The sequence below is a fragment of the Mesoplodon densirostris genome, chromosome 6, assembly GCF_025265405.1.
Source record: "Mesoplodon densirostris isolate mMesDen1 chromosome 6, mMesDen1 primary haplotype, whole genome shotgun sequence".
NCBI lineage: Eukaryota > Metazoa > Chordata > Mammalia > Artiodactyla > Ziphiidae > Mesoplodon > Mesoplodon densirostris.
Genome location: NC_082666.1, coordinates 25,571,497 through 25,596,502, shown reverse-complemented (window position 1 = coordinate 25,596,502; position 25,006 = coordinate 25,571,497). Strand labels below are relative to the sequence as shown.

General features: G+C 46.8%; 1 protein-coding gene and 1 non-coding gene across 2 annotated transcripts in view; one reads left to right on the top strand and one right to left on the bottom strand.

The window, feature by feature from the left end:
* The window catches only part of GALNT12 (polypeptide N-acetylgalactosaminyltransferase 12), a 39,984-nt gene extending 15,908 nt beyond the window's left edge, over positions 1-24,076 (bottom strand). The window contains exons 1-4 of the mRNA XM_060100923.1: positions 23,712-24,076; positions 9,034-9,203; positions 4,239-4,428; positions 1,287-1,472 (exon numbers count right to left, since the gene is read on the bottom strand). Coding sequence (XP_059956906.1) covers positions 1,287-1,472; positions 4,239-4,428; positions 9,034-9,203; positions 23,712-24,076 — 911 coding nt within the window. The remainder of the gene's footprint in view (positions 1-1,286; positions 1,473-4,238; positions 4,429-9,033; positions 9,204-23,711) is intronic.
* Positions 11,728-11,800, top strand: TRNAD-GUC (transfer RNA aspartic acid (anticodon GUC)). The gene has a single exon. It is a non-coding gene; the product is annotated as a tRNA-Asp (tRNA).
* Positions 24,077-25,006: the final 930 nt, after the last annotated feature.

Here is a 25,006-nt window from a genome sequence, read left to right as displayed (position 1 = left end):
GATTCAGAAGGCCAGCTGCCAAACACGGGTGCAGATCTATGACACCACTTCTGGGTCAATACCCCAGTGATAAAGCTGAAGTCCAACCTCCACTGGCCTGACTCCCACATCTGTCTCCCACTTGGTGCTAAACTTGGAAGGAGAGGAAGAAGCCAGACTATGACTTCAACACCTCAAGAATGAGGGCAACCCAGCACCGCTTGAGCCTTCTCTTCTCAGACCCAGGCTCACCCACTGGCCAAAGTTGGCCCCTGTACCCCCAGGTCTACTCATCCCCTGAAGCTCAGAAGGAGCCTGACAGTGTGGCCTCAAAATATTAGCCATGGAATTACCGTAGCAAGTCCAGTCCTAGGTATATACCCCAGAGAACTGAAAACAGTCACTCAAACAGATAATAGTGTACCGCTGTTCACAGCAGCATTATTTACAATAACCAAAAAGTGGAAATAACCCAAGTGTCCATCAACAGACAGATGGATAAATAAAGTGTGGATACATACACAATGGAATATTATTCAGCCATTAAAAGGAATGAAGTTCTAGAAGGACCTTGAAAATACTTTGTTAAGGAAAAGAAGCCAGACACAAAAGGATAAATATTGTGTGATTCTACTTATATGATGTACATAAAATAGGGAAATCCATAGAGATGGAAAGTAGAAGTTACCGGGGGCTGGAGGAGGAGAGGAAAGGGAATTATTGCTTAACAGGTATAGAGTTTCTATTTAGGTTGATGAAAAAGTTCTGGAAATATGTAGAGGTGATGGTTCTACAATATTGTGAATATGCCTGATGCTAGTGAATTGTGCGTTTAAAAAATGGTTAAAATGGTAAACTTTATGTTATACATATTTCACCACAATTTTTAAAATAAATTTTAAAAATATATATATACACCAATATAAAATCCACATATATAGCAATGATTTTTTCTTTTTCTTTTTTTTTTGCGGTACGCGGGCCTCTCACAGTTGTGGCCTCTCCCGTTGCGGAGCACAGGCTCCAGACGCGCAGGGTCAGCGGCCATGGCTCACGGGCTTAGCTGCTCCGTGGCATGTGGGATCTTCCCGGACCGGGGCACGAACCCGTGTCCCCTGCATCGGCAGGCGGACTCTCAATCACTGCGCCACCAGGGAAGCCCAGCAATGATTTTTAATAAAAGTAAACAAATACTCTGGAAAAAGAAAGGAGAGGCAACAGCTAACCATCCCTCCTGTGGGCCTTCACAGACAAGTTGGCCAGATGCATGCTCAGAGAAGGCACGCTCAGAGAAGTCAACCCCTGACCTGATGACATCGATGGGGGACCGCATACGGATCCTCTCCCTCTCGGGAACCACGTGCCACGTGAACCCCAGCCTCCAGTCGAAACCGCCAATCTGGGGCTCCCCAGCGTTCCCCAGGTACTCGAAGGTGTTCCAGTCGATCACATCGATCACAGGGCACACCACTGCCACGTCCTTTTCATGGATCCTGAAAACAGTCAGAACAGCCCGTTGCTCCACAGTGTACAGGCAGCAGGAGGACAACTAGGAAACCTGAGGATTAATTCTCCTTAGCCTTCCACTAGAAGGAGGAACACCTGTCTGAGAAAGGCCTGCTTCTCTTATTCCAGGGGCTCTACAGCCAAGTCAGCCCTGGCAGGTGAGCAAAAGGGGGCTGCTGGGCGGTGCGGGGAGGCAGGGAGCTAGGACTCTGGCCCTGATATGAAAAGTCCCACAGCTTTAATATTCTGATTCCATCTAGGGATATTCTGGTTAAATTTGAATCCCTCTATGAAAGTCATGATGTCAAAATTAAAGCTAAGTTTTAAAACGGAAAGCACATTTTCAGTTTCTCAAGACTGCAAGAGATTTCCTCATTTAATTAAAATGAAACATCTCCAAGTCAAGAAATAATTATCTCCCTATGAATAGAGATGCGCCCAGACCAAAGGGTCCGCTTTGGAGTTAGAAAATAAATTAGAAAATAAGTTTTAATCCTGCCTCTTATTTGCTGTGTAACATTAGCGTTGTCACCTAACCGCTTAGAGCCTGTTGCCTCAGGGGTTACACTGGAAAAATACACCTACTCATAGGTTAATGTGGACTCCCTACGGGAATGTATGTAAAAGGCTGGCAGAGAACCCGGAACTACTACTATATTGTTCTTTTAACCTTTTTTATTATTAAAAGTTACACACAGTGGAAAATGTGATAATTTCCTTTTGCGAGCATCAGCCTGTGCGTAGTCTTCAGCAGTTCTCTCCACAATCATTCTTACAAGCCCAGCCATCCCAGCAGGCTTCCAGACTGTGTTTCTTTGCATTTGGCAGCACACCAGGAAACATGAACTGAGACTGAACCATGTGTGAACACTAGATTTCTCTGGGTTACATTTTGGGGGCAGTTCTCTAAAACTTGAGACCTATAAATCATAAACTTGTGACTTGCAGTCCAGCTGGTTGGAACCACGGGTAGTCTAATTTTTACAAGAAAGGGAAAAACGGGGGGAGCCTGCACTGGAGTAAAGAATTCTAAATCATGGTTAGAGAACGTGCAGGCCCGGTAGCGGTGGTTACTGGGTAGTGTTTCCTGGCATCTTGTGAGCCAGGGACCAGGGATGCCAAACATCCTGCAGCGTGCAGTCCAGCCCTACACAGCAAAGGATGGTTCTGTCCCAGATGTCAACAGCAGCTTATAAAATGCCAGGAGCACTACCCAGTTGATGTGACAACCAAAAACATCTTCCACCCCCAAAAGCCCCTGGAGGAAAGGGGCTACCGTGCCTGGTTGGGACCACCTGAGGGACAGTCTACGCTCCAGTGTCTCAACTGTGGTGCACCCTCAAGTCTTCAGGGAGCTTCTGAAACATCCAGAAGGCCAGGATCCACCCCAGAGATTCAGATCCAAATAGTCCAGGAGTTTTTAAGGTTCCCCAGTTATTTCTAAAGGGTAACCAGGGGAGAATCCCTTTGTCTGCAGGTATGGAGCAAGGACGTGATTATGGGGAATGCTGCCTCGCTCTCTCCAAAGGGTGGGACGGAGTGACATGGAATTCTAGATGGCATTAATGAATCAGTTGAAGGGGAGAAGTGCCCCTACCATGACTTTAGACGGGCCTAGAGGCAGCCCTCTGTATGCACAGTGGGGGAAGGGGGGAAGGGTGAACTCACTAGCCCAGGTTCCAGAGTGAGCACCTAGCTGTCACTATGTTCTAAGTAATCTCAGAGTCCATCACTGGCCTGAGGAACCCTGAGTCCTTTCTGTGGGTGAAGCTCACCAGAGCTGAGGGGGAGAATGAGGCAGCAAAGGACTGGGACAGCAGGAAGTGGCAGAGCAGAGCTCGGTCTCATGCAGGAACAGAGGCGAGGGGGTCCCTAGCTCTTCCAAACAGACCCTGACAACCAAGCACTGGATGCCAAGGGAAAGCAGTTTGCCAAATGCACAGACTCTGATCCTCCAGTCCTTCACCCACTCCACAGGGAGGGGACCAAACAGAGACCCCCCCAGACTTTCCTCTCCCACCTGGAGGAGTTCTGGGCTTGCCAGCTCAGCTCCTGATGCAGAATCAGTAGGATGGAAAGGGAGAGAGAAGAGAAGAGAACAAAAGTAGGCCCAGGGGCAGGTGGGAGGTTAAGTGTAAGAGACTGTGGGACAGCAGGGGAAATATCCTTGAAGACACAGCCATATTTATACTTTCATGACTATAAAAAATATATTAAAACAATATTTTATGACTATATTGGTAAAAAGACAAACAATCCAGGCTAGATTCATTATTATGTATTCATTATTATGATATTCATTTTCCATTCTGATTTTAAAAGAAATTAACATAAATTTTTGGGGGGGTTCTCTTAAAGTTTCATGGGTGGGCCATAGGTATTGTAGGTACTGCATGTAATGAATAAGTCAACCAAGCTTGAAGGAAATACACCAAAATGTATACCCTCCAGGAGTGCAATTCTGTGTGATTGACCATATTTTTTTCTTGGTTGATCATATTAAGTTTTCTACAGTAAACGTGTATAATAAGCAGTAATAAATCATCTAGGACCTCCCACATGCTGGCATGTTCTAAGCACTGTCCGAGTATTAAGTCATTTAACGGCCTCCACAGCCCCAGGAGGTAGGGACTGTTACCACGTCCAGGGACAGAGGCTTTGCCCAAGGAGCATCTGAGCCCAGCGCCCCTGCCTCTCATGTCAGTTTGGTCAGGGCCCCGCCTCCCCCCGCCCCCCACCGATGGTCCACACACCTCTGCAGCAGTGGCTCCAGCCACCCTTCGTGGCACTCGCAGTGGCAGTCCAGGAAGGTCAGCACATCGCCCTTGGCCGCAGAAGCCCCCAGCAGCCGTGCCCGCACCAGGCCCTCCCTCTTGTTGGCGCGGATCAGGCGGACCTTGGGCAGCCTGGCCAGCTCGGAGGCCAGGCGTTCCTTCAGGTGCTCTGGGGAGGCAAGCAGGACACCGAGGGTCACCGCCACACATCCCCAGCCGCGTCCTTGCAGGGCCTCCCTGTCCCCAAAGAAGACTAAGTAGACACGAGCCTCCTTTGCTCTGCACCAGGGACGTCCTCACTGCACCTGGAACCAAGGCTGCAAGCCCCTTGAAGGCCAGGGAGGCTGGGGTGGAGGATTCCAGAACCACCAAACGCTCCCGCTCAAAACACATGCACATTGAACTGTACTCCTGAAATGAGTGAATGTGTCATGTGGATGTATCTCAATAAAGCTATTACCTCCCCAAATTACCTTGACTTGTAAACGTTTAAATAAAAAGCACAAGAACCATCCAACCACGATTTTTCCAAAAAATCGTGTTAATATAAACTTTGTTCATTTATGTTAATTATGCGATACATCATAAAATTTTAATTTATATAATACAATTACGTTAACACAAATTTTCTCAGAAGCACGTTTCAGTTGACACAGTAATAACAATAATAATGGCAGCCAACATGAGAAAGCCTACTGTGCTAATTACAGTCCAAGTGATTCAAATAACTCACATGAGTCTTATAACAACCCTATGAGGTAAGTACTACTACTGTCCCCATTTTATGAATGAGAACATTGATGTCAGAGAGGCTAAGTGACATGCCGAGGTCCCAGACAAGTGAGCTGAGGAGTCAGGATGTGAACCCAGGGACTCTGGCTCGAGTCTACAGGCTTAACGCTGCCTCCAGAGCTTTCTTCTACAGCTGCCCATCCTTGTTAAACAAATCCAAAACTTGTCAGGAGGACATGATTATCCCATTTTGTAAGAGAGGAAATGAGTCCTTAAGAGTTGAAAGGACGTGCCCACAGCTAGAGCTGGCCCCAGGACTCCCAACTCCACACACAGGCTCTGGGACTAGAGACCCCGATTCATGCCTCTCGATGGGTAGGTGGAGGCAGGTGAGAACCAGTCAGGTAAAATAAAAATGAGAGAATCTCCCCACATCAACATGGGCTTCATCTCAAAGTCCCCCTCAATCATCAGTGAAGGGAAAACTTTGTAAAATGTTCTAAGTTGCTTTGTTGTCTGTGAAATGTTTCCCTAAGTACTCTTGATACTCAAACAAGAAACACAAAACATTCATTGGTTGATTTTTTTTCAACCCTAAATATAACTGCATATAAGCTAATGGCAGGAATAAGGGAAGTGACTTCCCAAGCAAAGCTAATTAGTAGCAGGGCCCAGGGAACACACAGGAAAACTGTGGTGCAGCCACCCAGCACTCATGATGGGTTTGGTCTGCATCAGTTTTCTGTCTGCCTGAACTGTCTTCCCCCATCCTGGAAGGCGCTGACATCCCTCATCCGCTCAGACTGACCCTGCAGGAAGGGTGGGAGGAGGGGGCAGGGCAGGACTTCTCACCTCTAATACACGCTGAGAGGGGCATCCTGCTGGCTTTACAAATTACCACGATAGGGAGGGGAAGTCTTGGCCCCCCCCCAGTCTTGGCCTTACATTTATGGGAGCACTGAGCTGTACTGGAAGGGGTTCATACTGTATTCCTGTCTGCTGAGCAGCTGCTTGATCCCATAAAGAGAAAATAATCTGATATTTGCTTCTGAATGAATACATCTCTGAAACGTTCTTGGCACTTTGCAGTTTTTTAAATAGCTCATAAAAGCAGAAGTTATTGTTGAACAAGTGCCAGCAATGGGCCAGGCCCTGACGTAGCAAGCTACCGCCTTCATCTCATTTAATCCTCAACAATGACCCTGAAAGGTAAGAATTACTATTATGCCATTTTACGGGGCGGGAAGGCAAGGTTGAAACTGGTTAAGCTCCTTGCTCAAGGCTATACAGCTGCAAAGTGTTGGAGCTGGGATTCTAGGCTATGCGGTGTGACGCAGAACCAGCATCCACATAGACATATTTAAAACAACCCTGGGAGGAAAGGAAATGGAGATGCATGCCTACTATAAGCTGGCTGCTACGTGGGGTTCTGTCCTACACATGATCTCACTTATTCCTCACCACAAGTCTCTGGTATTAGTGTAGATAAACCCATTTACAGATTAGAAACTAAGGCTCAGAAGACAAGTGACTTGCCCAAGGTGCCATGACGGGTTATGGTAAAGCTCGCCTAAAACCCCTGACCCCAGAATTCAGCACCTTGTAGGCTACACTAGGCCTCAACCCCCAGTCTGGCTTGCCTGCTGCCATGGGGAATGTCAGCTGTCCCCTAAGACTCACTCTCCCCATGCTTTTCAGCTGAGCACATGGCCACCCTCCATAGAGATGACGTTCCTAGCCTCCCTCACAGGTAGGGGTGGCCAGGTGACCCTGTTCTACTCAGTGGGACTGAGGGCAACTTCCAGGTGTAGCTCCCAGTCCCCTTGAAACCCTTCTGCTGACGGGAGTGAGCAGGAGGTGAAGACCCAGCGTTGGGCTATGCAGACAGAGGCAGTGCACCATCCTCGAGAAGAAGGAGACTTAGGGTGGGAGGAGCCTGGGCCCTAATAGCGCGGAGGGGCCACACCTGCCCTAGACTATTACCCCAGATTTGTGATGTGAGCGAGAAATCAATTTTTATCTCATGTAAATCACTGTTATTTTGAGTCTCTGTGAGAACAGCCCGGCACACCCACCAATTAGGACCTATACACCAGGCTCTGAAGTCAGACAGACCAGCCTCAGAGCCTGAAGCAGCAGATGCCCAATAAGCAGTGGCTCTACCCTGATGGGTGGTCCAGGGGTGGTGATTTGGTTTGAAACAGGCTCTAGCAACCAGGCCCACAGCTCTCCCTCCTGCAGGGCCATGACATTTCCCCTCACTTATGCTTAGCTGCCCTCACGTCAGCTAGTGGCCAAAGATGTGCTGGCTGACTACCGCTCCATGGACAGGGCTAACCCCTGCCAGGCAAGACCAGGGCAGCCCCTACGCCCCTCCCCCTTCCATCCGTGTCCGCCCCCAACGTCAGCCTTGCTCCACAGGGCAGCACAGTGAGTCCCCAAGACCTAGCAACGTTCCAGCTCTCCCCATAGCCTTCAGGCGGCTCCCAACAGGCTCCTATTTAAGCTAAACCCCTTAGATTGGCCTCCGAGGCCCCACCTGATCTGGTCCCCCCCGCAGCCTGCAACCTCATCCCCCAGGTCACCCTCCACCAGCCGGTGGTCTGACCTGGAGAATGGCTGCTGTTCCAGCTTCTGCACCTGCTGCTTCTAGCCCAGCCCCTCTCCCCAGACCTTCACTGAGCTGCCTCTGTAGCTTCTGGCTTAAAGGCTACCTCCTCAAAGAGGCCTCCCTGACCTCCACCCGCTACAGGAGGCCTGGTGCCCAAGCCCCACTTACTCTCCTGTTCCCAGTATTCTTTCAGAGCACTTCCTACTCGTGCTATAGTATAGTATCACGTTCCATTATGGTATGCTATGTTATATTGTGTTGTACTACGTGATGCATATATTATGTTATGTTCTTTATATGTTTATTGACCATCTCCACCCACCTCTCTAGAATGTGAGTTTTATGAGAGCAGTGATTTGTCTTGTTTCCCACGGAATCCCCAGAGCCTAGCACACATTCAGCAAACGTTCACTGAATAATAAAGGGCCAGCCTTGGACTGCATGTGAATTGCTGGATCCCAGGTCACTGGTTAGGTCTGTAGGGACAACAACCACCCTTTCAATGGAATGTCTCTCCCTGGCTTCAGTTCTGTCTAGGCTGCCCCTTTTTGATCTCATCCCAAACTCAACATGTTCAAGGCCAAATGCCCCCCTTCCCCTGCCAGACCTGCCCCTCCTGCCCTAAATGGCTTTTCTAGCTCTGGGATCGCATCACGCTTCACCAGGAGACCCAAGCCGGAAGCCCGAGGGTCCGCCTCACACCTCAGCTAGTTTCTGGGCCTGTGGATGCCACCTCCCGGGGATCCCTCCTCCCCCCCGCCTGCCCTGCCCTGCCCTCCCACCCGACTCCAAGCCTCCATCTCCCACCTGGGCCACCTCCACAGCCCCTTGGCCTCCCTGAAGAGCTCCCTAGTACCCCATTCTCCACACTCCAGCCTAGAGGGATTCCCCAAAGGGCAAAACTGGTCTCCTGCTTGAAATTCTGCCTTGGCTCTCCCCGCCCTCAGGACAAAGCCCCAACTCCTCAGCCTCGGGTCAAAGGCCTGAGCCCTCTCCCCTCACCCCACCCCTACTCCTCTCTTGCTACTCACTGCAGCAGCTGGCCCTCCGTCTTTCCTGAACTACTTGCAGATCCTACACAGTCCACACAGCACTGCACCTCTAAGCCTTTCCATATTCTGTGCCCTCCACTTGAAACGCCTCCCTCCACCTTTGCTGTCTGCAAACCCAGCCTTCAAGATTAAGGTCAACCATCCCCTCCTGAGCACCCAGGCGGGGTGAGTCCCATAGCAACGTGTGGTAGAGCCCTCTGCCATCACGTTTGCCTCCCCCCACCTGGCTCTGAACTCCCTGAGGGGAGAGGCCAGGCACAGAGGGGTGCAGGAAGCCTTTCCTTCCAGGCCTGTTCTATATGTCCCACGTCACACTCTCGCCTCCCAGGCACAGCCACAGGAGGGCAGGCTCTTCCAAGAGCCCATGTCAGGGGCTCACCTCGATCGCTGTAGTCATCTACAAGGATAACTTCTTCTAGCAGGGTGTCTGGGGATGTCTCGAGGACGCTGTAAACTGTCCGAAGGAGAGTTGACCAGGCTTCATTATAAAATGTTATGATGACAGATGTCGTGGGCAATTGATCGTAATTGTAGTTCTTCTCTTTGCACCTGCGAACACAACACAACTTCAGGAATCAAGACCCCACTGTTGACTGTAGGTACCAGGCCCAGGCTGGTGCTGGGGATGGAGTGATGAAGGGGACGTAGGTCACGGTCCTGGGGCCTCCCCCTGGGGAATGGCAAATAGCTGCTGGGATTTTCCAGAGTCCCCTGTGTTCCATTAGGAGACCCAGCAGATTCTTTAAAAGGTTTTAAATACTTAACGAGCTTGAACTGCAGATGCTGTTTTTAAGCTTTAAAGCAATTTTCAGATTTGTGCAACATGCAAACTCAGCAGAATCAGAAGGGAGGGGGACTGTCACCTTTCCCCGCCCAACAGCTCTCCCATCTGTCCACGCCTTTCCAATCCCACTGAAGCCTTTGCTCAGACTGCGCCCTTTCCTCCCTTTCCTGCTTGGCACGCTCTCTGTCCTCTTTCAAGAACTCACCCTGCCTTCTCTGGAAAAGCCTGGGGACACCTGTGTGGGGCAGGTGCTTGCCCTTCCTTGCTCCTACAGCACCTTGCCCACGTCTCCGTTTCAGCAGGTGTCACTCTCCGTGCTCCAGAACTCACCACCACTTGAATCTCCCCCTACCTTCTCCCAGCATCTTTCCTACTCTGCATCCCAGCAGGGGCTATGCTTTCAAAGATGATGCACTGAATGCATAAACTGGAACCATGGCTAGGATGTATGAACATTCCAGGAAGGGCTCTGCAGAGAACACTGACTACCCCCCAGCCCTCATACCACTGCTACCACCCACCCTCCCATTCCATTCTGTGGCAGTCTCGTGGTGAGGGGGGCGCTGAGCCCACCCATCTCTCTGGGGTTAGGGCTTGGCTGACAGTGATAAGAACCATTTAGCTCCCTCTTTCTTTGGTAGGGTTTTCTGTACTTTGCACAGAAGGTTCCAGGTTGACACAGAATTCTCTCCTCAGAGTAATGGATGACAAACTCCCAGTGTCATCCCAGGGAGTAGGCAGGCCCTGGAAATTAGGACATGGCTGACAGCAAGATAGGGGAGGAACAGAAACCCACAAGGGACACCAGAAGGACCATGGTTTGAAGGCTGGCCTGGCTAAAGGCCAGACCAAGGGATTGGGTGGAAGTGCGAGAAGAAGATAAATGTTGAAGACTGGCCAGCCTCTGGGGGCAGTTAAGGGAAGGTCTTACAGATAAGCTAAGTGCAAGATCAAAGAGATGGAGAACCAAGCAGGGTGAGGGGTGAAACCAACATCTATTGACTATCTACCACGTGCCAGGCACTGTAGCAGTGGGCCCTGTATCAGTCAGTCACCGATCATTTCCTGATCACCTACTATGTGCCAGATAGGCAAAGCCCCTGCTTCCCAGAGCTTGCAATCAGGGAGACAATAATCAAATAAGCAAACATATCAATAATTTCAGAAAGTTAGGGTGCTATGAAGAAAAGGAGGGGGATGAAAGAGAGAGCAACTACAGAGGGGGGTAGGAAGGGGGAACGGAGGCAACCACAGAACAGGTAATCAGGGAGGGCCCCTCCAGGAGGTGACATTTAGCATGAGGCCTGAATAATGAGGGACCCAGTCCCACAAAGGGCAGAGGAAAAGCCTTTTGTGTACACAACTTATTTCATTTTTTTTCCTTTTATTTTACTATGAAAATTTTCAAACATGCAAAAAGTAGAGAGAACGGTATAAGAAAGTCCTGTGAACCTTTCACCTAACTTCAGTGGTCCTTAACACATGGTCTTGATTCATCTTTGTCTTCACCCACTCCCCCCATCCCAGACTATTTTTAAGCAAAACCCAGCATACCACAGCATCCATAAATATTTCAATATATTTATCTAAGAGATAAAGATTCTTTTCATAATGAACACAATATCATTGTAACAGTTTAAAAGTTAGCAATTCCTTAGTGCTATCATATCTCCAGTCTATAAGCTTTCATCAAAATTAATGGTGTGTCTTCCAACGGTTGGAAGACATACCATTCTCTTATGAACCAATAAGAAAGACAAATGCTACCAATCATAACTGCAGGATGCTCTGATTTTAAGAGACATCCTAATTTCAGAAATGTATAAATATTTTTTTTAAAGTGCCTTAGAGGGCTTCCCTGGTGGTGCAGTGGTTGAGAGTTCGCCTGCCGATGCAGGGGACACGGGTTCGTGCCCCGGTCCGGGAGGATCCCACATGCCACGGAGCGGCTGGGCCCGTGAGCCATGGCCGCTGAGCCTGCGCGTCCGGAGCCTGTGCTCCGCAATGGGAGAGGCCACAACACTGAGAGGCCCGCGTACCGCAAAAAAGAAAAAATAAAGTGCCTTAGAACAGCAGTCCCCAACCTTTTTGGCACCAGGGACCGGTTTCGTGGAAGACAATTCTTCCACGGATGGGGGACGGGGGTGTGTGTGGAGATGGTTCGGGCGGTAATGCAAGCAATGGGGAGCGGCAGATGAAGCACCGCTCACTCCCCTGCCGCTCACCTCCTGCTGTGCGGCCCGGTTCCTAACAGGCCCGGGGTTTGGGGACCCCTGCCTTAGAGGGAATTTCCTGGTGGTCCAGTGGTTAGGACTCTGGACTGTCACTGCCAAGGGCCCAGGTTCAATCCCTGGTCAGGGAACTAAGATCTCACAAGCTGCACCACGTGGCCAAACAAAAGAAAAAAAATGCCTTAGAATCAATGAAATGTAGTACTTTATTTCACTCTCAAAACCTCTTCCTATGTTAGCATTTACTGTTCCTATTTTAAAGACAAGTCTGAGAGGCAGGGTAGCCTGGACAGTTCTCAGAGCGCCTGCAGGTGTGTATGTACTTGGCTGAGCTCCTTGTGTCCCTGTGCGATCTTGTCACAGGGTTCTGGCTCATGCCTTTGACCCTGCGGGAGGCTCAGGTGGGCCATCAGAATCTAAATAAAGATCCCTACATCCCTTCTCCTCAACCAGCCCTCCCTCCTACCAAGAAACAGGCAATTTCTCCTCTCATCCCTCTCAGGGTCTTCTACGTAGCTCCAGGTCCCTTTTCCTAAGTGCCAGGACAGTTTCTGTAGAGGGCTCCGAGGCTACCCAGGCAGCAGCCCAGGCTCTGCCGCCACTGGGGTGGCCTTGCCACATGAATAGGCTTATCTGAGAGTCTCTGAGAGGGGCTGGCTCTTCTCAGCCCCCTTTACATTCTCATGCCTGCTTCATCTGTAGGCTGGAGGCATGACCACGCTGGTGCCCTGAAGCGATAAGGCATTCCCACCAGCCCTAGCCAGCGGGACCTGAATTCTTGGACATGCTGGTCTTCTGAATCACGGAATTGGTTACTTAGCGCTGTGCTCCACAGAGGGGAGTCCAGCCCATACTCAAGGGGAGGAGAATTAGGCTCCTTCTTTTAAAGCGAAGACTATCAAAGAATTTGTAGGTATATTTTAAAACCACCACACATGAACAGAATGCAGCAGGAGTAACGGTATGTGGCTTCTAAGACCAGGTCATAAGACACTGAAGGTTCCTTTTTGTTCCCTCCCATGGACCATCCATTCTGGGGAAAGCCAGCCACTATGTAGTGAGGACACTCAAGTGTCCCATGAAGAGATCTATGTGGAGAGGAACTGAGGCTTCTGACAGCCAGGACAGCCCAGACAGACTTTCCAGCATATTATGGGCCATCCTAAAAGCAGGTCCTCCAGCCTCAACAGCCCCAATCAAACCTTGAGATGACAAAAACCCCAGGTAGCATTTTGACTACAATCTCATGAGAGACTCCCAAGCCAGACCACTCAGATAACGCACTCACAAATCCCTGACCCACAGAAATTATGCGAAATAATAAACGTTTATTGCTGTTTTAAGTCATTAAGTTTTATGGTCACACATACACTGAATAAATTGCAAGGAAACTATCAGACAGGCCTGAATTGACATTTTATAAACCAACAGGCCTGTACTCTTCTAAAAAGCGTGACTGTCCTAAAAGACAATGAGAGTCTGAGGAACCATTTCAGACTAAAGGAGACTAAAGAGGCAGGACAACTAAATGTCCTACTTGATTCTCAATTAGATACCGGGTAAGGAAGAAAAAAGTTGCTCTAAAAGTTGGGACAGCTGGAAACATCTGATATTGTATAAATTTCCTGAATTTGATAACTACCTTCATGGTATCATGAGAGAATGTCCTTGTTTTTAGAAAATACACACTGAAGTAACAAAGGATAAAAGATTATCATATCTGTAACTTATTCTCAAATGTGTATAATAATATAGGATACATATAGAAAGAGAAAAATTAAGTAAATGTGGCAAAATAATGAGTGGGTCTAGGTGAAGGATATAGAGGATTTTGGCTATTCTAGCAAATTTTCTCTAGGTTTGAATTTTTCAAAATTAAAAGTTTAATACAAAAAGAAGAAAAGAAAATTTTTAATGTTGCAAAGGGTGTACCCAAACACCAAGCCAATTCTGACCTACACGTATCTCAATCTTAGTGGCCCTGTCCAAGGCCCTCTCCTTTCTCATTCATTCCCACTTCTACCAAAACAGCTGCCCTCTGAGGATGTGGAGAAAAAGGAACCGTTGTATACTGTTGGTGGGAATGTAAGTTGGTGCAGACTGTGGAAAACAGTATGGGCATTCCTCGAAAAACTAAAAATAGAACTACCATATGACCCAGGAATTCCACTCCTGGGTATATGTCTGAAAAAAGCCAAAAACACTAATTTGAAGATACATGCACCCCAAATATTCATAGCACCATTATTTACAATTGCCAAGATATGGAAGCAACCTAAGGGTCCATTAACAGATGAATAGATAAGAAGATGTGGCAGATATATACAATGAAATACTACTCAGCCATAAAAAAGAACAAAATTTTGCTATTTGCAGCAATGTGGATGGACCTGGAGGGCATTATGCTAAGTGAAATAAAATAAGTCAGAGAAAGACAAATACTATATGATATCACTTATATGTAGAGTCTAAAAAATACAACAAACTAGTGAATATAACAAAAAAGAAGCAGACTCACAGATACAGAGAACAAACCAGTGGTTATCAGTGGTGGGGGGGGTGCAAATTATTGGACGTAAGATAGACTCAAGGATGTATTGTACAAGATGGGAAATATAGCTAACATTTTGTAATCAATCTAAATGTAAAGTAACCTTTAAAATTTGTATAAAAAATCTGAAAATTTTTTAAATTTAAAAAATAGAACAAAATAAAATGAAAAAGCATAAAAAATCAGAGACAAAAATTTTTTTAATTAAAAGAATGTTGATGAAACCAAAAACAAAAAACAGTTGCCTTCCTCCAAATATATGTTAGAGAAAATGGAAAACACACACATATATGTATAAGAATATTAATAATTATGTCTGGATTTAATATTCTCTGAGTACTAGACAGGGTGCATAGAAAAGCCACCATAGCCCACTAGAAGCATCAGAAAGAATTGCTTATACTACATGAAAAAAAAGTGTTTTTGTGAAACTAAAAATAAAGATTTTTTTTATCTTTAAAAACAAGGTAAAGCTAAAATTTAGTTTCACATATGCACCAGCCCAAAGAGAAATGAGTAGAAATAAGGATAATGAGGTTTTCAAACATGAAATTTATTCAATTTAAAGAACTGTCCTTTAGTTTGAAATCACATCCTTACTGTTTTGGATTAAAATTTATTTCTTCTCATGATGGGAGTAAATAGGAGAGCAGGACAAGCTCTGTTTGACCAAATAGAGTTGGGACTGTATGTCAGCCCCTCCTCAGTGTTGTTGTTTATGTGTTTTCACTGCTGTGCAAAATCCAGAAGTTCAAGGACACTGTTCTCAAATGTCCAGGTGGGCTATTTGTGTGCTCTTAGATTACAAGATACCAATTTAGCAATATACACTCAGAGCTTTCATTTTTTTTTTTTTGGCCACGCTGCACTGCATATGGGATCTTAGTTCCCCAACCAGGGCCCTCAGCAGTGAGAGCTTGGAGTCCTAACCACTGGCCCGCCAGGGAATTCCCTACACTCAGAGCTTTAAAATGTTCCTCTTCTCATTCACCTCATATCAATACATCTAAGAATTTCTCACCCAAGTGAATAATCAGAGATACCCTGAAGGAGGCTTGTCGTAAATATTTTTTTTGTAACATTATTTATAATAGTGAAATTCTGTAAACAATTTAAATGTCGGAGGATAAACGTTCATGGTTGCATGAAGAAACACTATATGGCCATCCAAAGCCATGTTTTCAGAGAATATTTAGCAATAAAAAAAGGATGACCACACTCTGACGTTTAATCAGAAAAGCAGGGTACAGATCTATAAACAGCATCATGTCAGTTCTTCGAACAACAAAGTCTGTGTGCATGCGCTCACACATAAACAGTAAACAATAGAAAGAAATATGCCAAGAATGTTAACAATGGTGATCTCTGAGCAGTGGGATTATCACTAATTCCTATTTAATTCTTTATATTTTTCTGCATTCTAAAATTGTTCTATAGGGCTCCCCTGGTGGCGCAGTGGTTAAGAATCCGCCTGCCAATGCAGGGGACATGGGTTTGAGCCCTGGTCCGGGAAGATCCCACATGCCACGGAGCAACTAAGCCCATGCGCCACAACTACTGAGCCTGTGCTCTAGAGCCCGCGTGCCACAACTACTGAAACCCATGCGCCTAGAGCCATGCTCTGCAACAAGAAAAGCCACTGCAACGAGAAGCCCATACACCACAACGAAGAGTAGCCCTGCTCACCACAACCAGAGAAAGCCCATGCGCAGCAACAAAGACCCAACTCAGCCAAAAATAAATAAAAATAAAAATAAATAAATTTATTAAAAAATAATAAAATAAAAAAGTTCTATAATGAACATGCATCATTTTTTTTTTTTTCTTTTTGCGGTATGTGGGCCTCTCACTGTTGTGGCCTCTCCCGTTGCGGAGCACAGGCTCCGGATGCGCAGGCCTAGCGGCCATGGCTCACGGGCCCAGCCGCTCCGCGGCATATGGGATCCTCCCAGACCGGGGCACGAACCCGTATCCCCTGCATGGGCAGGCGGACTCTTAACCACTGCGCCACCAGGGAGGCCCAACATGCATCATTTTTATAATCACAAGAAAGATTTTTAAAAAGCTGAATCATATTTCTTTAGCTTCCCATAGCAAATGTCTTCACTGAGTAATATTTAACATTCTGCCCTCTCCTATTTTGTTGTTGGCATGATACAGTTTCTCCTTTGTTCTTTAAAATATCACTTTACAATAGCCAAGACATGGAAGCAACCTAAATGTCCATCGACAGATGAATGGATAAAGAAGATGTAGTGTATACACACACACACACACACACACACATATATATATAATGGAATACTACACAGACATAAAAAAGCATAAGATAATGCCATTTGCAGCAACATGGGTGGACCTAGAGATTACCATACCAAGTGAAGTGAGTCAGAAAGAGAAAGACAAATACCATATAATATCACTTATATGTGGAATCTAAAATATGACAGAAGTGAACTTATTTACAAAACAGAAACAGACTCACAGATACAGAGAAAAAATTTATGGTTACCGAAGGGGAAAACAGGTGAGGGAAGGATAAATTAGGAGTTTGGGATTAGCAGATATAAACTACTATAAATAAAATAGACAGACAACAAAGTCCTACTGTATAGCACAGGGAACTATATTCAATATCCTGTAATAAACCAAAATGGAAAAGCATATATATATATATATATATATATATATATATATATATATATATATATAAAACTAAATCACTTTGATGTACACCAGAAAGTAACACAGCATTGTAAATCAACTATACTTCAACTGAAGAAAAAAAGAAGATAAAACCTCCTTTAAAAGCATTCTCCGGGCCTCCCTGGTGGCGCAGTGGTTGAGAGTCCGCCTGCCGATGCAGGGGACACGGGTTCGTGCCCCGATCCCGGAGGATCCCACATGCCGCGGAGCGGCTGGGCCCGCGAGCCATGGCCGCGGAGCCTGTGTGTCCGGAGCCTGTGCTCCGCAACGGGAGAGGCCACAGCAGTGAGAGGCCCGCGTACAGCAAAAAAAAAAAAAAAAAAAAAAAAAAAAAAAAAAAAAAAGCATTCTCCTTCATGAAGTTCAATATATCCTTCCTGAATATCTCTAAATTTGCTTCCAGGAAAAACACTTTCCCCTTCTCCTGGGTGATAAAAAGCTGTGCATCCTTCCATTAGGCAAAGGCAGCTATGCATCACTCAGGGTTCCACTTCTGCATAGGAGATAAAAGAGAGCTCAGAACCAAATTCACTGCTAAATCATAGTAAGCCATCCTTTCCTTAACTTTCTGGTATAATCCATGTGCTTTGTAAGGGCAGGGGCTAAAGTGTGTTTTTCTCTGTATTTTCTGCATGCTTTGCACTGTACCTAGTAATAATAGTAACATTTATTAGTGCCTACTACATGATAGGCAGTGTGCTAAGCATTCTACATGCATTATTCCCTTTAGCCTTCATAACAACCCTACTGGGTGCGGACTACCATAATCTCCACCAGTACAATATGTCTATGTATTTTATGGATATGAATGAATGGGTGTGGCAAATACTTCCAGATCTTCTTTTATATTATATTTAGGTTATCACATAAACATCTTTAAAAAAATGAAAATTCATATCCTTTGGAGAACAGGCCAGGGAGGTCATAATACACATAGGTGTGTTTTATTGGCTCAGAATGCTTTCTCCTTTCTTCATCTTACTGCACTTTGCTCTTTCAGGAACCATGCCTCCTGGACTCTCAAGCTGTATGGTTTGTGCAGGGCTGGACACACACACACACACACACACACGCATACATACAATGTGTGTGCACACACTTGTGTATACATACGCACATATACACACCCCTCTGGGAAGGTCACATGCCCCAGGCCTGACCAATCAACATTTTCCTGATGAAATCAGTTGAGTCCCTGTATTCAGGGCCCAGAATAATCTGAACCCAGTTCTAATCCCAGACTTTTCTGTCATAGAAGTCAATATATTTTCTTTTATATTTAAGTCAGTTTGCATTGAGTTTTCAGTCACTTTCAACCAAAGAACCCTAACTAATAGAGAAAATAAGTCTTTTTTTAAAGTGAATATAGGACTTTCACTCAAGGCAGTATGAAAGATTTAAAATATCTGGGAACGCCTCTTGGTACAGGACACCCAAAAAATTCTTGATAAAATACTTTAAAAAAATCTTTCAAATGCGTGGATCAGCTTACAAAAAAGTAAAAGAAGTCCTCGGAGTACAGGAACAACAAGGAAATCTACGAGCCTGGATATTAGAGATATCAGAGCATAAAATAAGTATGCTGACTATGCTTAAATAAATAAAAGAGGACCTCAAATGAATGACAAAGAAACAAGAATGACAGGCAAATTTAACTCAGTATAGACATCTCACAGGAATGAGCAAGCCAGGGGACAGTGGAATACTATCTTCAAATGCCAAACTATCAACCTGGAATAATATACCCAACCAAACAATTTTTTGAGAACAAGAGCAAAATAAAAACATTTTCAGATAAATAAAACTGAGTGTTTACAACAATAACCTTGTCTACAGCAAGAAATACATGATATATTTCAGGAACAAGAAAAGAATCCCAGAAAGATCTGAGATCCAAAGATGACCATTCAGGAAAGAATGATGGGAAGAAGAAATGGTAAATGTGTGGATAAATGTAAACAAATACTGCATTTTAAAAAATGTCTAATGTGTTGGTTTAAAAAGCAAGACAGGGCTTCCCTGGTGGCGCAGTGGTTGAGAGTCCGCCTGCCGATTCAGGGGACACGGGTTCGTGCCCTGGACTGGGAAGATCCCACATGCTGCAGAGCGGCTGGGCCCGTGAGCCATGGCCGCTGAGCCTGAGCGTCTGGAGCCTGTGCTCTGCAACGGGAGAGGCCACAACAGTGACAGGTCCGTGTACCACAAAAAAAAAAAAAAAAAAAAAAAGGCAAGACAGAATTAAAATAGTGGAGTAAAATGATATACAAATTGGGAAAGAAGGTGATCAATGTTAAAGCATTCTAGTATCCATAGTTATGGATTATCTTTAGACTTTTTTCAGTTAAATATATACTTTCAAATTTACCACTAAAGATTGGAAATAGATAACTGCCAAATTAATAGAGAGAGAAAAATGGAACCAGAAGGTTCTATCAATTCAAAAAGCAGTATGGAGGGCCTCCCTGGTGGCGCAGTGGTTGAGAGTCCGCCTGCCGATGCAGGGGATGCGGGTTCGTGCCCCGGTCTGGGAGGATCCCATATGCCGCGGAGCGGCTGGGCCCGTGAGCCATGGCCGCTGAACCTGCGCGTCCGGAGCCTGTGCTCCGCAGCGGGAGAGGCCACAACAGTGAGAGGCCCGCATACCGCAAAAAGAAAAAAAAAAAGCAGTATGGAAAAAAGGGAAAAAACATAGAAAAAGCATAACAAATAGAAAGCATAAGTAGGACGGCATAATCAAACACTAAAGTATCAGTAAGCACAGTAAGTATAAACGGACATAACTATCTAGTTAAAGTCAAAGACTGTCAGTCTGGATTTTTTTTTTAATGACAACACAAAATCCAGCAACATGCTAATTAGAGACATTCCTAAAAGCTAAGGTCACAGAAGAAGTGAAAGTAAAAGGATGGGAGAAGGTATCATGAAAACTCTAATCAAAAGGAACATGTTCTGTAGACTTAAAGTACTGATTCAAAGAAAGGACGTCACTCTGACAACCACAAGATGGGTCTAGTAAAAACTAATAAAATAGCCTCAGTTTACAACCTTGTTGGGGAAGCAAAGAAACATCAGTCTAATCTCCACACCATGTGTGATGTTTCTCCAAAGGTAATGTTAAGCGAACAGACAAGCAGGCTACCTCTCTGCAAAAAGAGAAATCTTAACCAACTCCCTCCTGCCAACCCCAGCAAGACACAAACACTTTCTTCGCTGAATTACCTATTTAGAGCTATTTTGAGACTCTTTGCCATCCTAGCACCCAAGTCCTAGTCCTTAAACTCGGATACACACTCTGCAACTATAGCACTAATACGGCTAAAACCAGAGCAAGCGTTCAGGAAATGCAAACACCTGTGTGTATTATTTATTTACACACTTTTCTAACCAGCAGTTCACAACTCCTTGGCAGTGGCAGAGAACAGCTGATGTTCACATGCGTGGCATCCCGTACACGTGCGGTGGAAATGCACAGCCTCAAGGGCGCTGTCAGTCCACCTTCCTCTCCTGCTAAAGAGGTCAGAATGCAAATGAGAATAACAGTATAGGATTATCTCAAGGCTTCCCTTATCTATGAAAACTAAAACTTCCTGTAAGTATTGGTACGTGATTAGCCACCATCCACTTGTGACACACCTTGTAACTGACTGTGATGTCACCACGAGTTTCATCTGCACTTGACCTGTCATCAATCCCCACTTTGTCTAATTCTGGTATTCTCCCACACCCTCAAAAGCACGCACCCTTAATCTTTGGCGTGAGAAGTCCAAAGGCTCTAAGCCAGTAGCTTTCAACACTAGTTGCACATCAGCCTCAGCCTAGGCCCTACCCACCAAAACTCTATTTAATCATTCTGGGGAAGATCCCTCACATAATTTTTCAAAGTTCCCCAAGGCCACAAACCCAGCTATCTGGCTCCCCACTTTGGCCTGCTGCCATCTCACAGTGAAAGTTCCCTGTCCTTGCTAGGCTAAATGAGATGGTATTTGTGAAAGAGTTTTGCAAACCCTATACTTACTATACTACCATGCAAGAATTCCTTGTCATCCTCCTCCTCCTCCTTTTCCTCCTCGATTCAGTGCCGTAACTAATAGAAAAAAAGCGATGCACTAATCTACTGGCATGTGAATTATTAGCCTCACAGAAGGGCCAGGGTCTACACCAAGTCTTGAGGAATTAGAGTCAATACTTCAAAGTGTCTCTATTAGCTACCAAGGCTTGCAGATGCCAGAAGAACCAAGCCAAACAGTCCCTTGCCTATGATAACACATTTATCCCCTGTAGTGCAGACTTTGGTTAAAAACGTGTGTGGGCCTTTGTACATACTCATGTCTGAATATGTTCTCACCCACTTACCCGTGTGTATCTTTTTCAGAATCTATTTCTATACCTGGAAAAGTCTAGAAGGATACACAGCAAAATGTTAATAGTGGTTCTTCCCAGGATGGTAGGTTTATGGATGATCTTTTTTTTTTTTTTTTTGCTTCTCTGTATATGCAAACTTTTCTAGAGTGAACATGTATTGCTCTTATAATTAAAATTAATAGATAAATAATTGCCTCCATCTCAAAAGGGAGGAGGGAATAAAAGATGTGGGTTCTAGATCAGCTCTGCCCCAGATATGTGTGTTACCTTGGGGGCATGGCTTTTCCTCTCTGGTTAGACTGGATGCTCCCTCAGGACATTCCCTCCTATGACATTCAAGGATCCTAACCACACCTCTGCTTATTAATTAGTTCCAACCCTCCCCCTCACCCAGGACCCCGACTGTGAACTCATAATCCGCCATTCTGGTGTGTCAGGCTAAATCTCAAGACCTTATTAGGTCCTCGCGCCCGTATGAACTATAATAAAAGTGAGTCTTTGTGAAAGGCCTCAACACTACTGGCTACATCTAAGTTATACCTCAAGGCCTGGCTGGGCTGCGAGAGACACAGATGGAGCTCCCCTCTCTCTCTAGGCAAGAATGACCCAACAGGCCTTGACGCAGGAATTAAAGCCAGGAGGCATTCACACTCCTTATCACGCTGGGTTTGGATTAACTTCCCAGGGTCATTGCAATAGCAGGATCTATAAGCAAATCCCGATAGGACACAGGGCAGCTGTGTCACCATGGAGATGGGACACCATAAGCCCCACAGGTCACCCACAATGTTTCAAAGAGACTTCACAACCTGGGACAACAGAGGAAGTTGGAACCCGGAAAAGAAAAACTTTATGACCAATCCCTGGATGACTCTTAAAAGCAACCTCCTGAGTGTATTGTTGGCAACAGGGAAGGCAGAAAAAACTAATAAGAACTGAGTACACAGTGTGTTCCCAGGTGTTAGGTGTTTTATTAACTCCTAGGTTGTGTTATTTCTACTCATCCCCTATTTTGCCGATAGGGAAATTGAGACTCAGAGAGGCTAGATAAGTTGGCCGACATCACAGAGCTGATGAGCAAAAGAGCCACGATTTTATTTCACATGAGCTGGGTCTGAACCCTGAGTCTGACCTGAAAGCTTCCCCTAGACCTTGCCTCAGTGAGCACCCTTGGTGTTTCAAGGAGATAAACATATATTCAGCCATTTGGCTGAAGAGGAGGAACTACCACCAACCCCAACAAACAAAGCTCGACTCAAAAAGATAAACAGTGAAAATGCCTAAGGTAAAAGCATAGGCTAGGCATGAGCAGATCCTGAAAAACAGCAGAGACAGTGAGGTGAAAATCCATTCAAACTTTGCCAGTGAGGGCAGAGGTGGGGCCTCCTGCTGCAGACATTCCTGCTCGCTCTGACCAAGGATGCACAGAGCAGTTGCCTAAAATCCTGAAATCAGCACAGTCCCCCAAGGCCAGTTCCACCACTTTCCAGCTGTGGGGCCTTGGGTGAGTCACCTGACCTCTCTGGGCCAATTTCCACACCTGTAAAGCAGGAGGGACAAGGAGCAGGGAGGAGTGGCAGACACCTGGTACATACAGGAGGCTGCCCACTTGGCTCCAGAACCCCCTCTCTGAGCCCTCTTTCCCTCAAAGTCTTTAAGGAGGGGTCTCCATCAGGGACCTGGAAGATCCCTACCAAAAGAGGAAAGGAGATAGAAGGCCAGGAGGGCCAATTTCCACCTGCCAGCTTGTTCCCTTCTTACCTAAGCAGTGGGTACAACCCCTCCAGACAGCAGCTCCAACAGGAATTAGGCCTCTGCCCACACAGGTTCCAGGACTGTGTCACCCACAGGAGTGAGCTCTGCTGGACCACAGCCAGAAGGAGCCCTTCCCAGCAGCCGCTCCTTCCTGACTTCCTCCACTTAAAGGTCAGGAGTCCAACTCCCAGAGAGAGGGCAAGGAGGCTTGCGGCTTCAGACTTGCCCTTTCAGGCACCTTTCATCTCACCTGCCCGGTGGGCCCTCCCTCCTGGTTGATTCAAGGGCCCTGGTGCACATAGGTGCACACAGGTAAGTGAATGAAGCCTGTCTTGAACCCCACAGGTCCTTAGCTTTGCCAAAGCAGGACGTTACAGGAGTAACTGGACTGGGGGTGCCTTTGGACTCAGGAAGGGCACCCAAAGGGTCTCATCTGAAACCTGTCTGTAGATTTGTCAGTTTCTGAGATTTTTCTATTTTCATTTTTTAAAACTTTCTCCCCCACCCCGCAGTATGAACACTTTCACTGCCCACTTCCGAGTGACTCAATAAGACGCGAGATCCCCAGGTCTTTCGAGACCCCGGTTCCACCTTGCCACTTCACAGCTGCAGAAACTGAGGCCCGGGGACTCCGAGGGCGGTGCTTCTCCCGCCACCTGGGGACTCACAGAGGGTTCCAGCGCTCGGGCAGGCGGCGGTGCAGCGAGATGCGGTCGCTGAGGTAGATGTTGATCTGGTAGAGCCGCACGCTCTCCTCCTGCAGCCGCAGCTCTTCGCCCTGCAGCTGCAGCCGCACTGCCTCGCCTCGCGCGCCCAGAGCGTCCTCCCGCACCGGCGGCCGCGGCAGAACCGGGTCTCGCCGCCCAGAGCGCGGGGTGCGTGGGAGTCCTGGCTCGGCCGTCCCGGCCCCGCGCCGCGCCCGCAGCACCGAGCCCAGCCCGGCCAGCGCCACCAACGCCAGCAGTACCAGCAGCGCCTCCCGGCTGCGCCGTAGCCCTCGCGGGCAGCGCCTCCGCGCCGCGCGCCCCCACATGCGCCCGCCAGCTGCGGCCAGCGCCCGGCGCGCCCCGAGGCGGTGGCGCAGCCAGCGACCCGGATCCCGGAACCGGCGCGCCGCCCCGCCCCCGGCCCGCCCCACCTGCGCCCCGCCCCCTTCTCGCCCCGCCTGCCCGCCGAAGGGGCAAACTTTTACAGGGTCCTCAGGAGGGCTCGCTGAGACGTGCACCTTCTTGGTGGGCTGTGTGCTTTATTAAAAAGGTAACGGCCGTAAAGCCCTCAGCTCAGCGCCTGGCAAGTCTTAAGCGCTCCGTAAATGTTGGCCGAATGCGCTGTGCAGGGCGCTATGAATTTCACTGCCATTATCTCATTTGACCCCTACACAGTCCAATAAGAGAGGTACATTTTACAGATGAGGAGACTGGGGCACAGTGAGGCTAATTTACACCGGGCTATGTCATGGAGGCCTGCAGGCATACCGACCTAAGACATACTGCTCGGATCCCTTCAATAACAAACCCTCCTCTGGCTCCCTATTAGTCGGTAATCTGTTTCTTATTCCTCACTTTACAGACGCCTCCAAGAAACTTATCAAAGAAATGAACTATCCTCTCAGAAAAACACACGCAAACACACCCATGATTGCACACACCCCAGGCCATCCCTTCATGTTAAGTAGCCCGGGTCCTGGCTAGAGGTTTCCTTTGGGAGGATTGGGAGGATGAGGAAGCCACAGGGGTGCCAGAAATACTTAATAGGGTCCAGACTAGAGTGAGGCATGAGGCTCTCTCCAAGGCGGAAAATTGAAGTGTGGGCCAAATAAGCCTCAGTAATCAAAATAAACAATATTTTTCAAAATCAAAATGAATGCAAAAAATCCATGACAACAAAATACCAAAATTTTAAAGGCAGAAAATCTGACCCTGTGCTTGCACAGCTCACTTCACTCACCTCACCCTAATCCCAG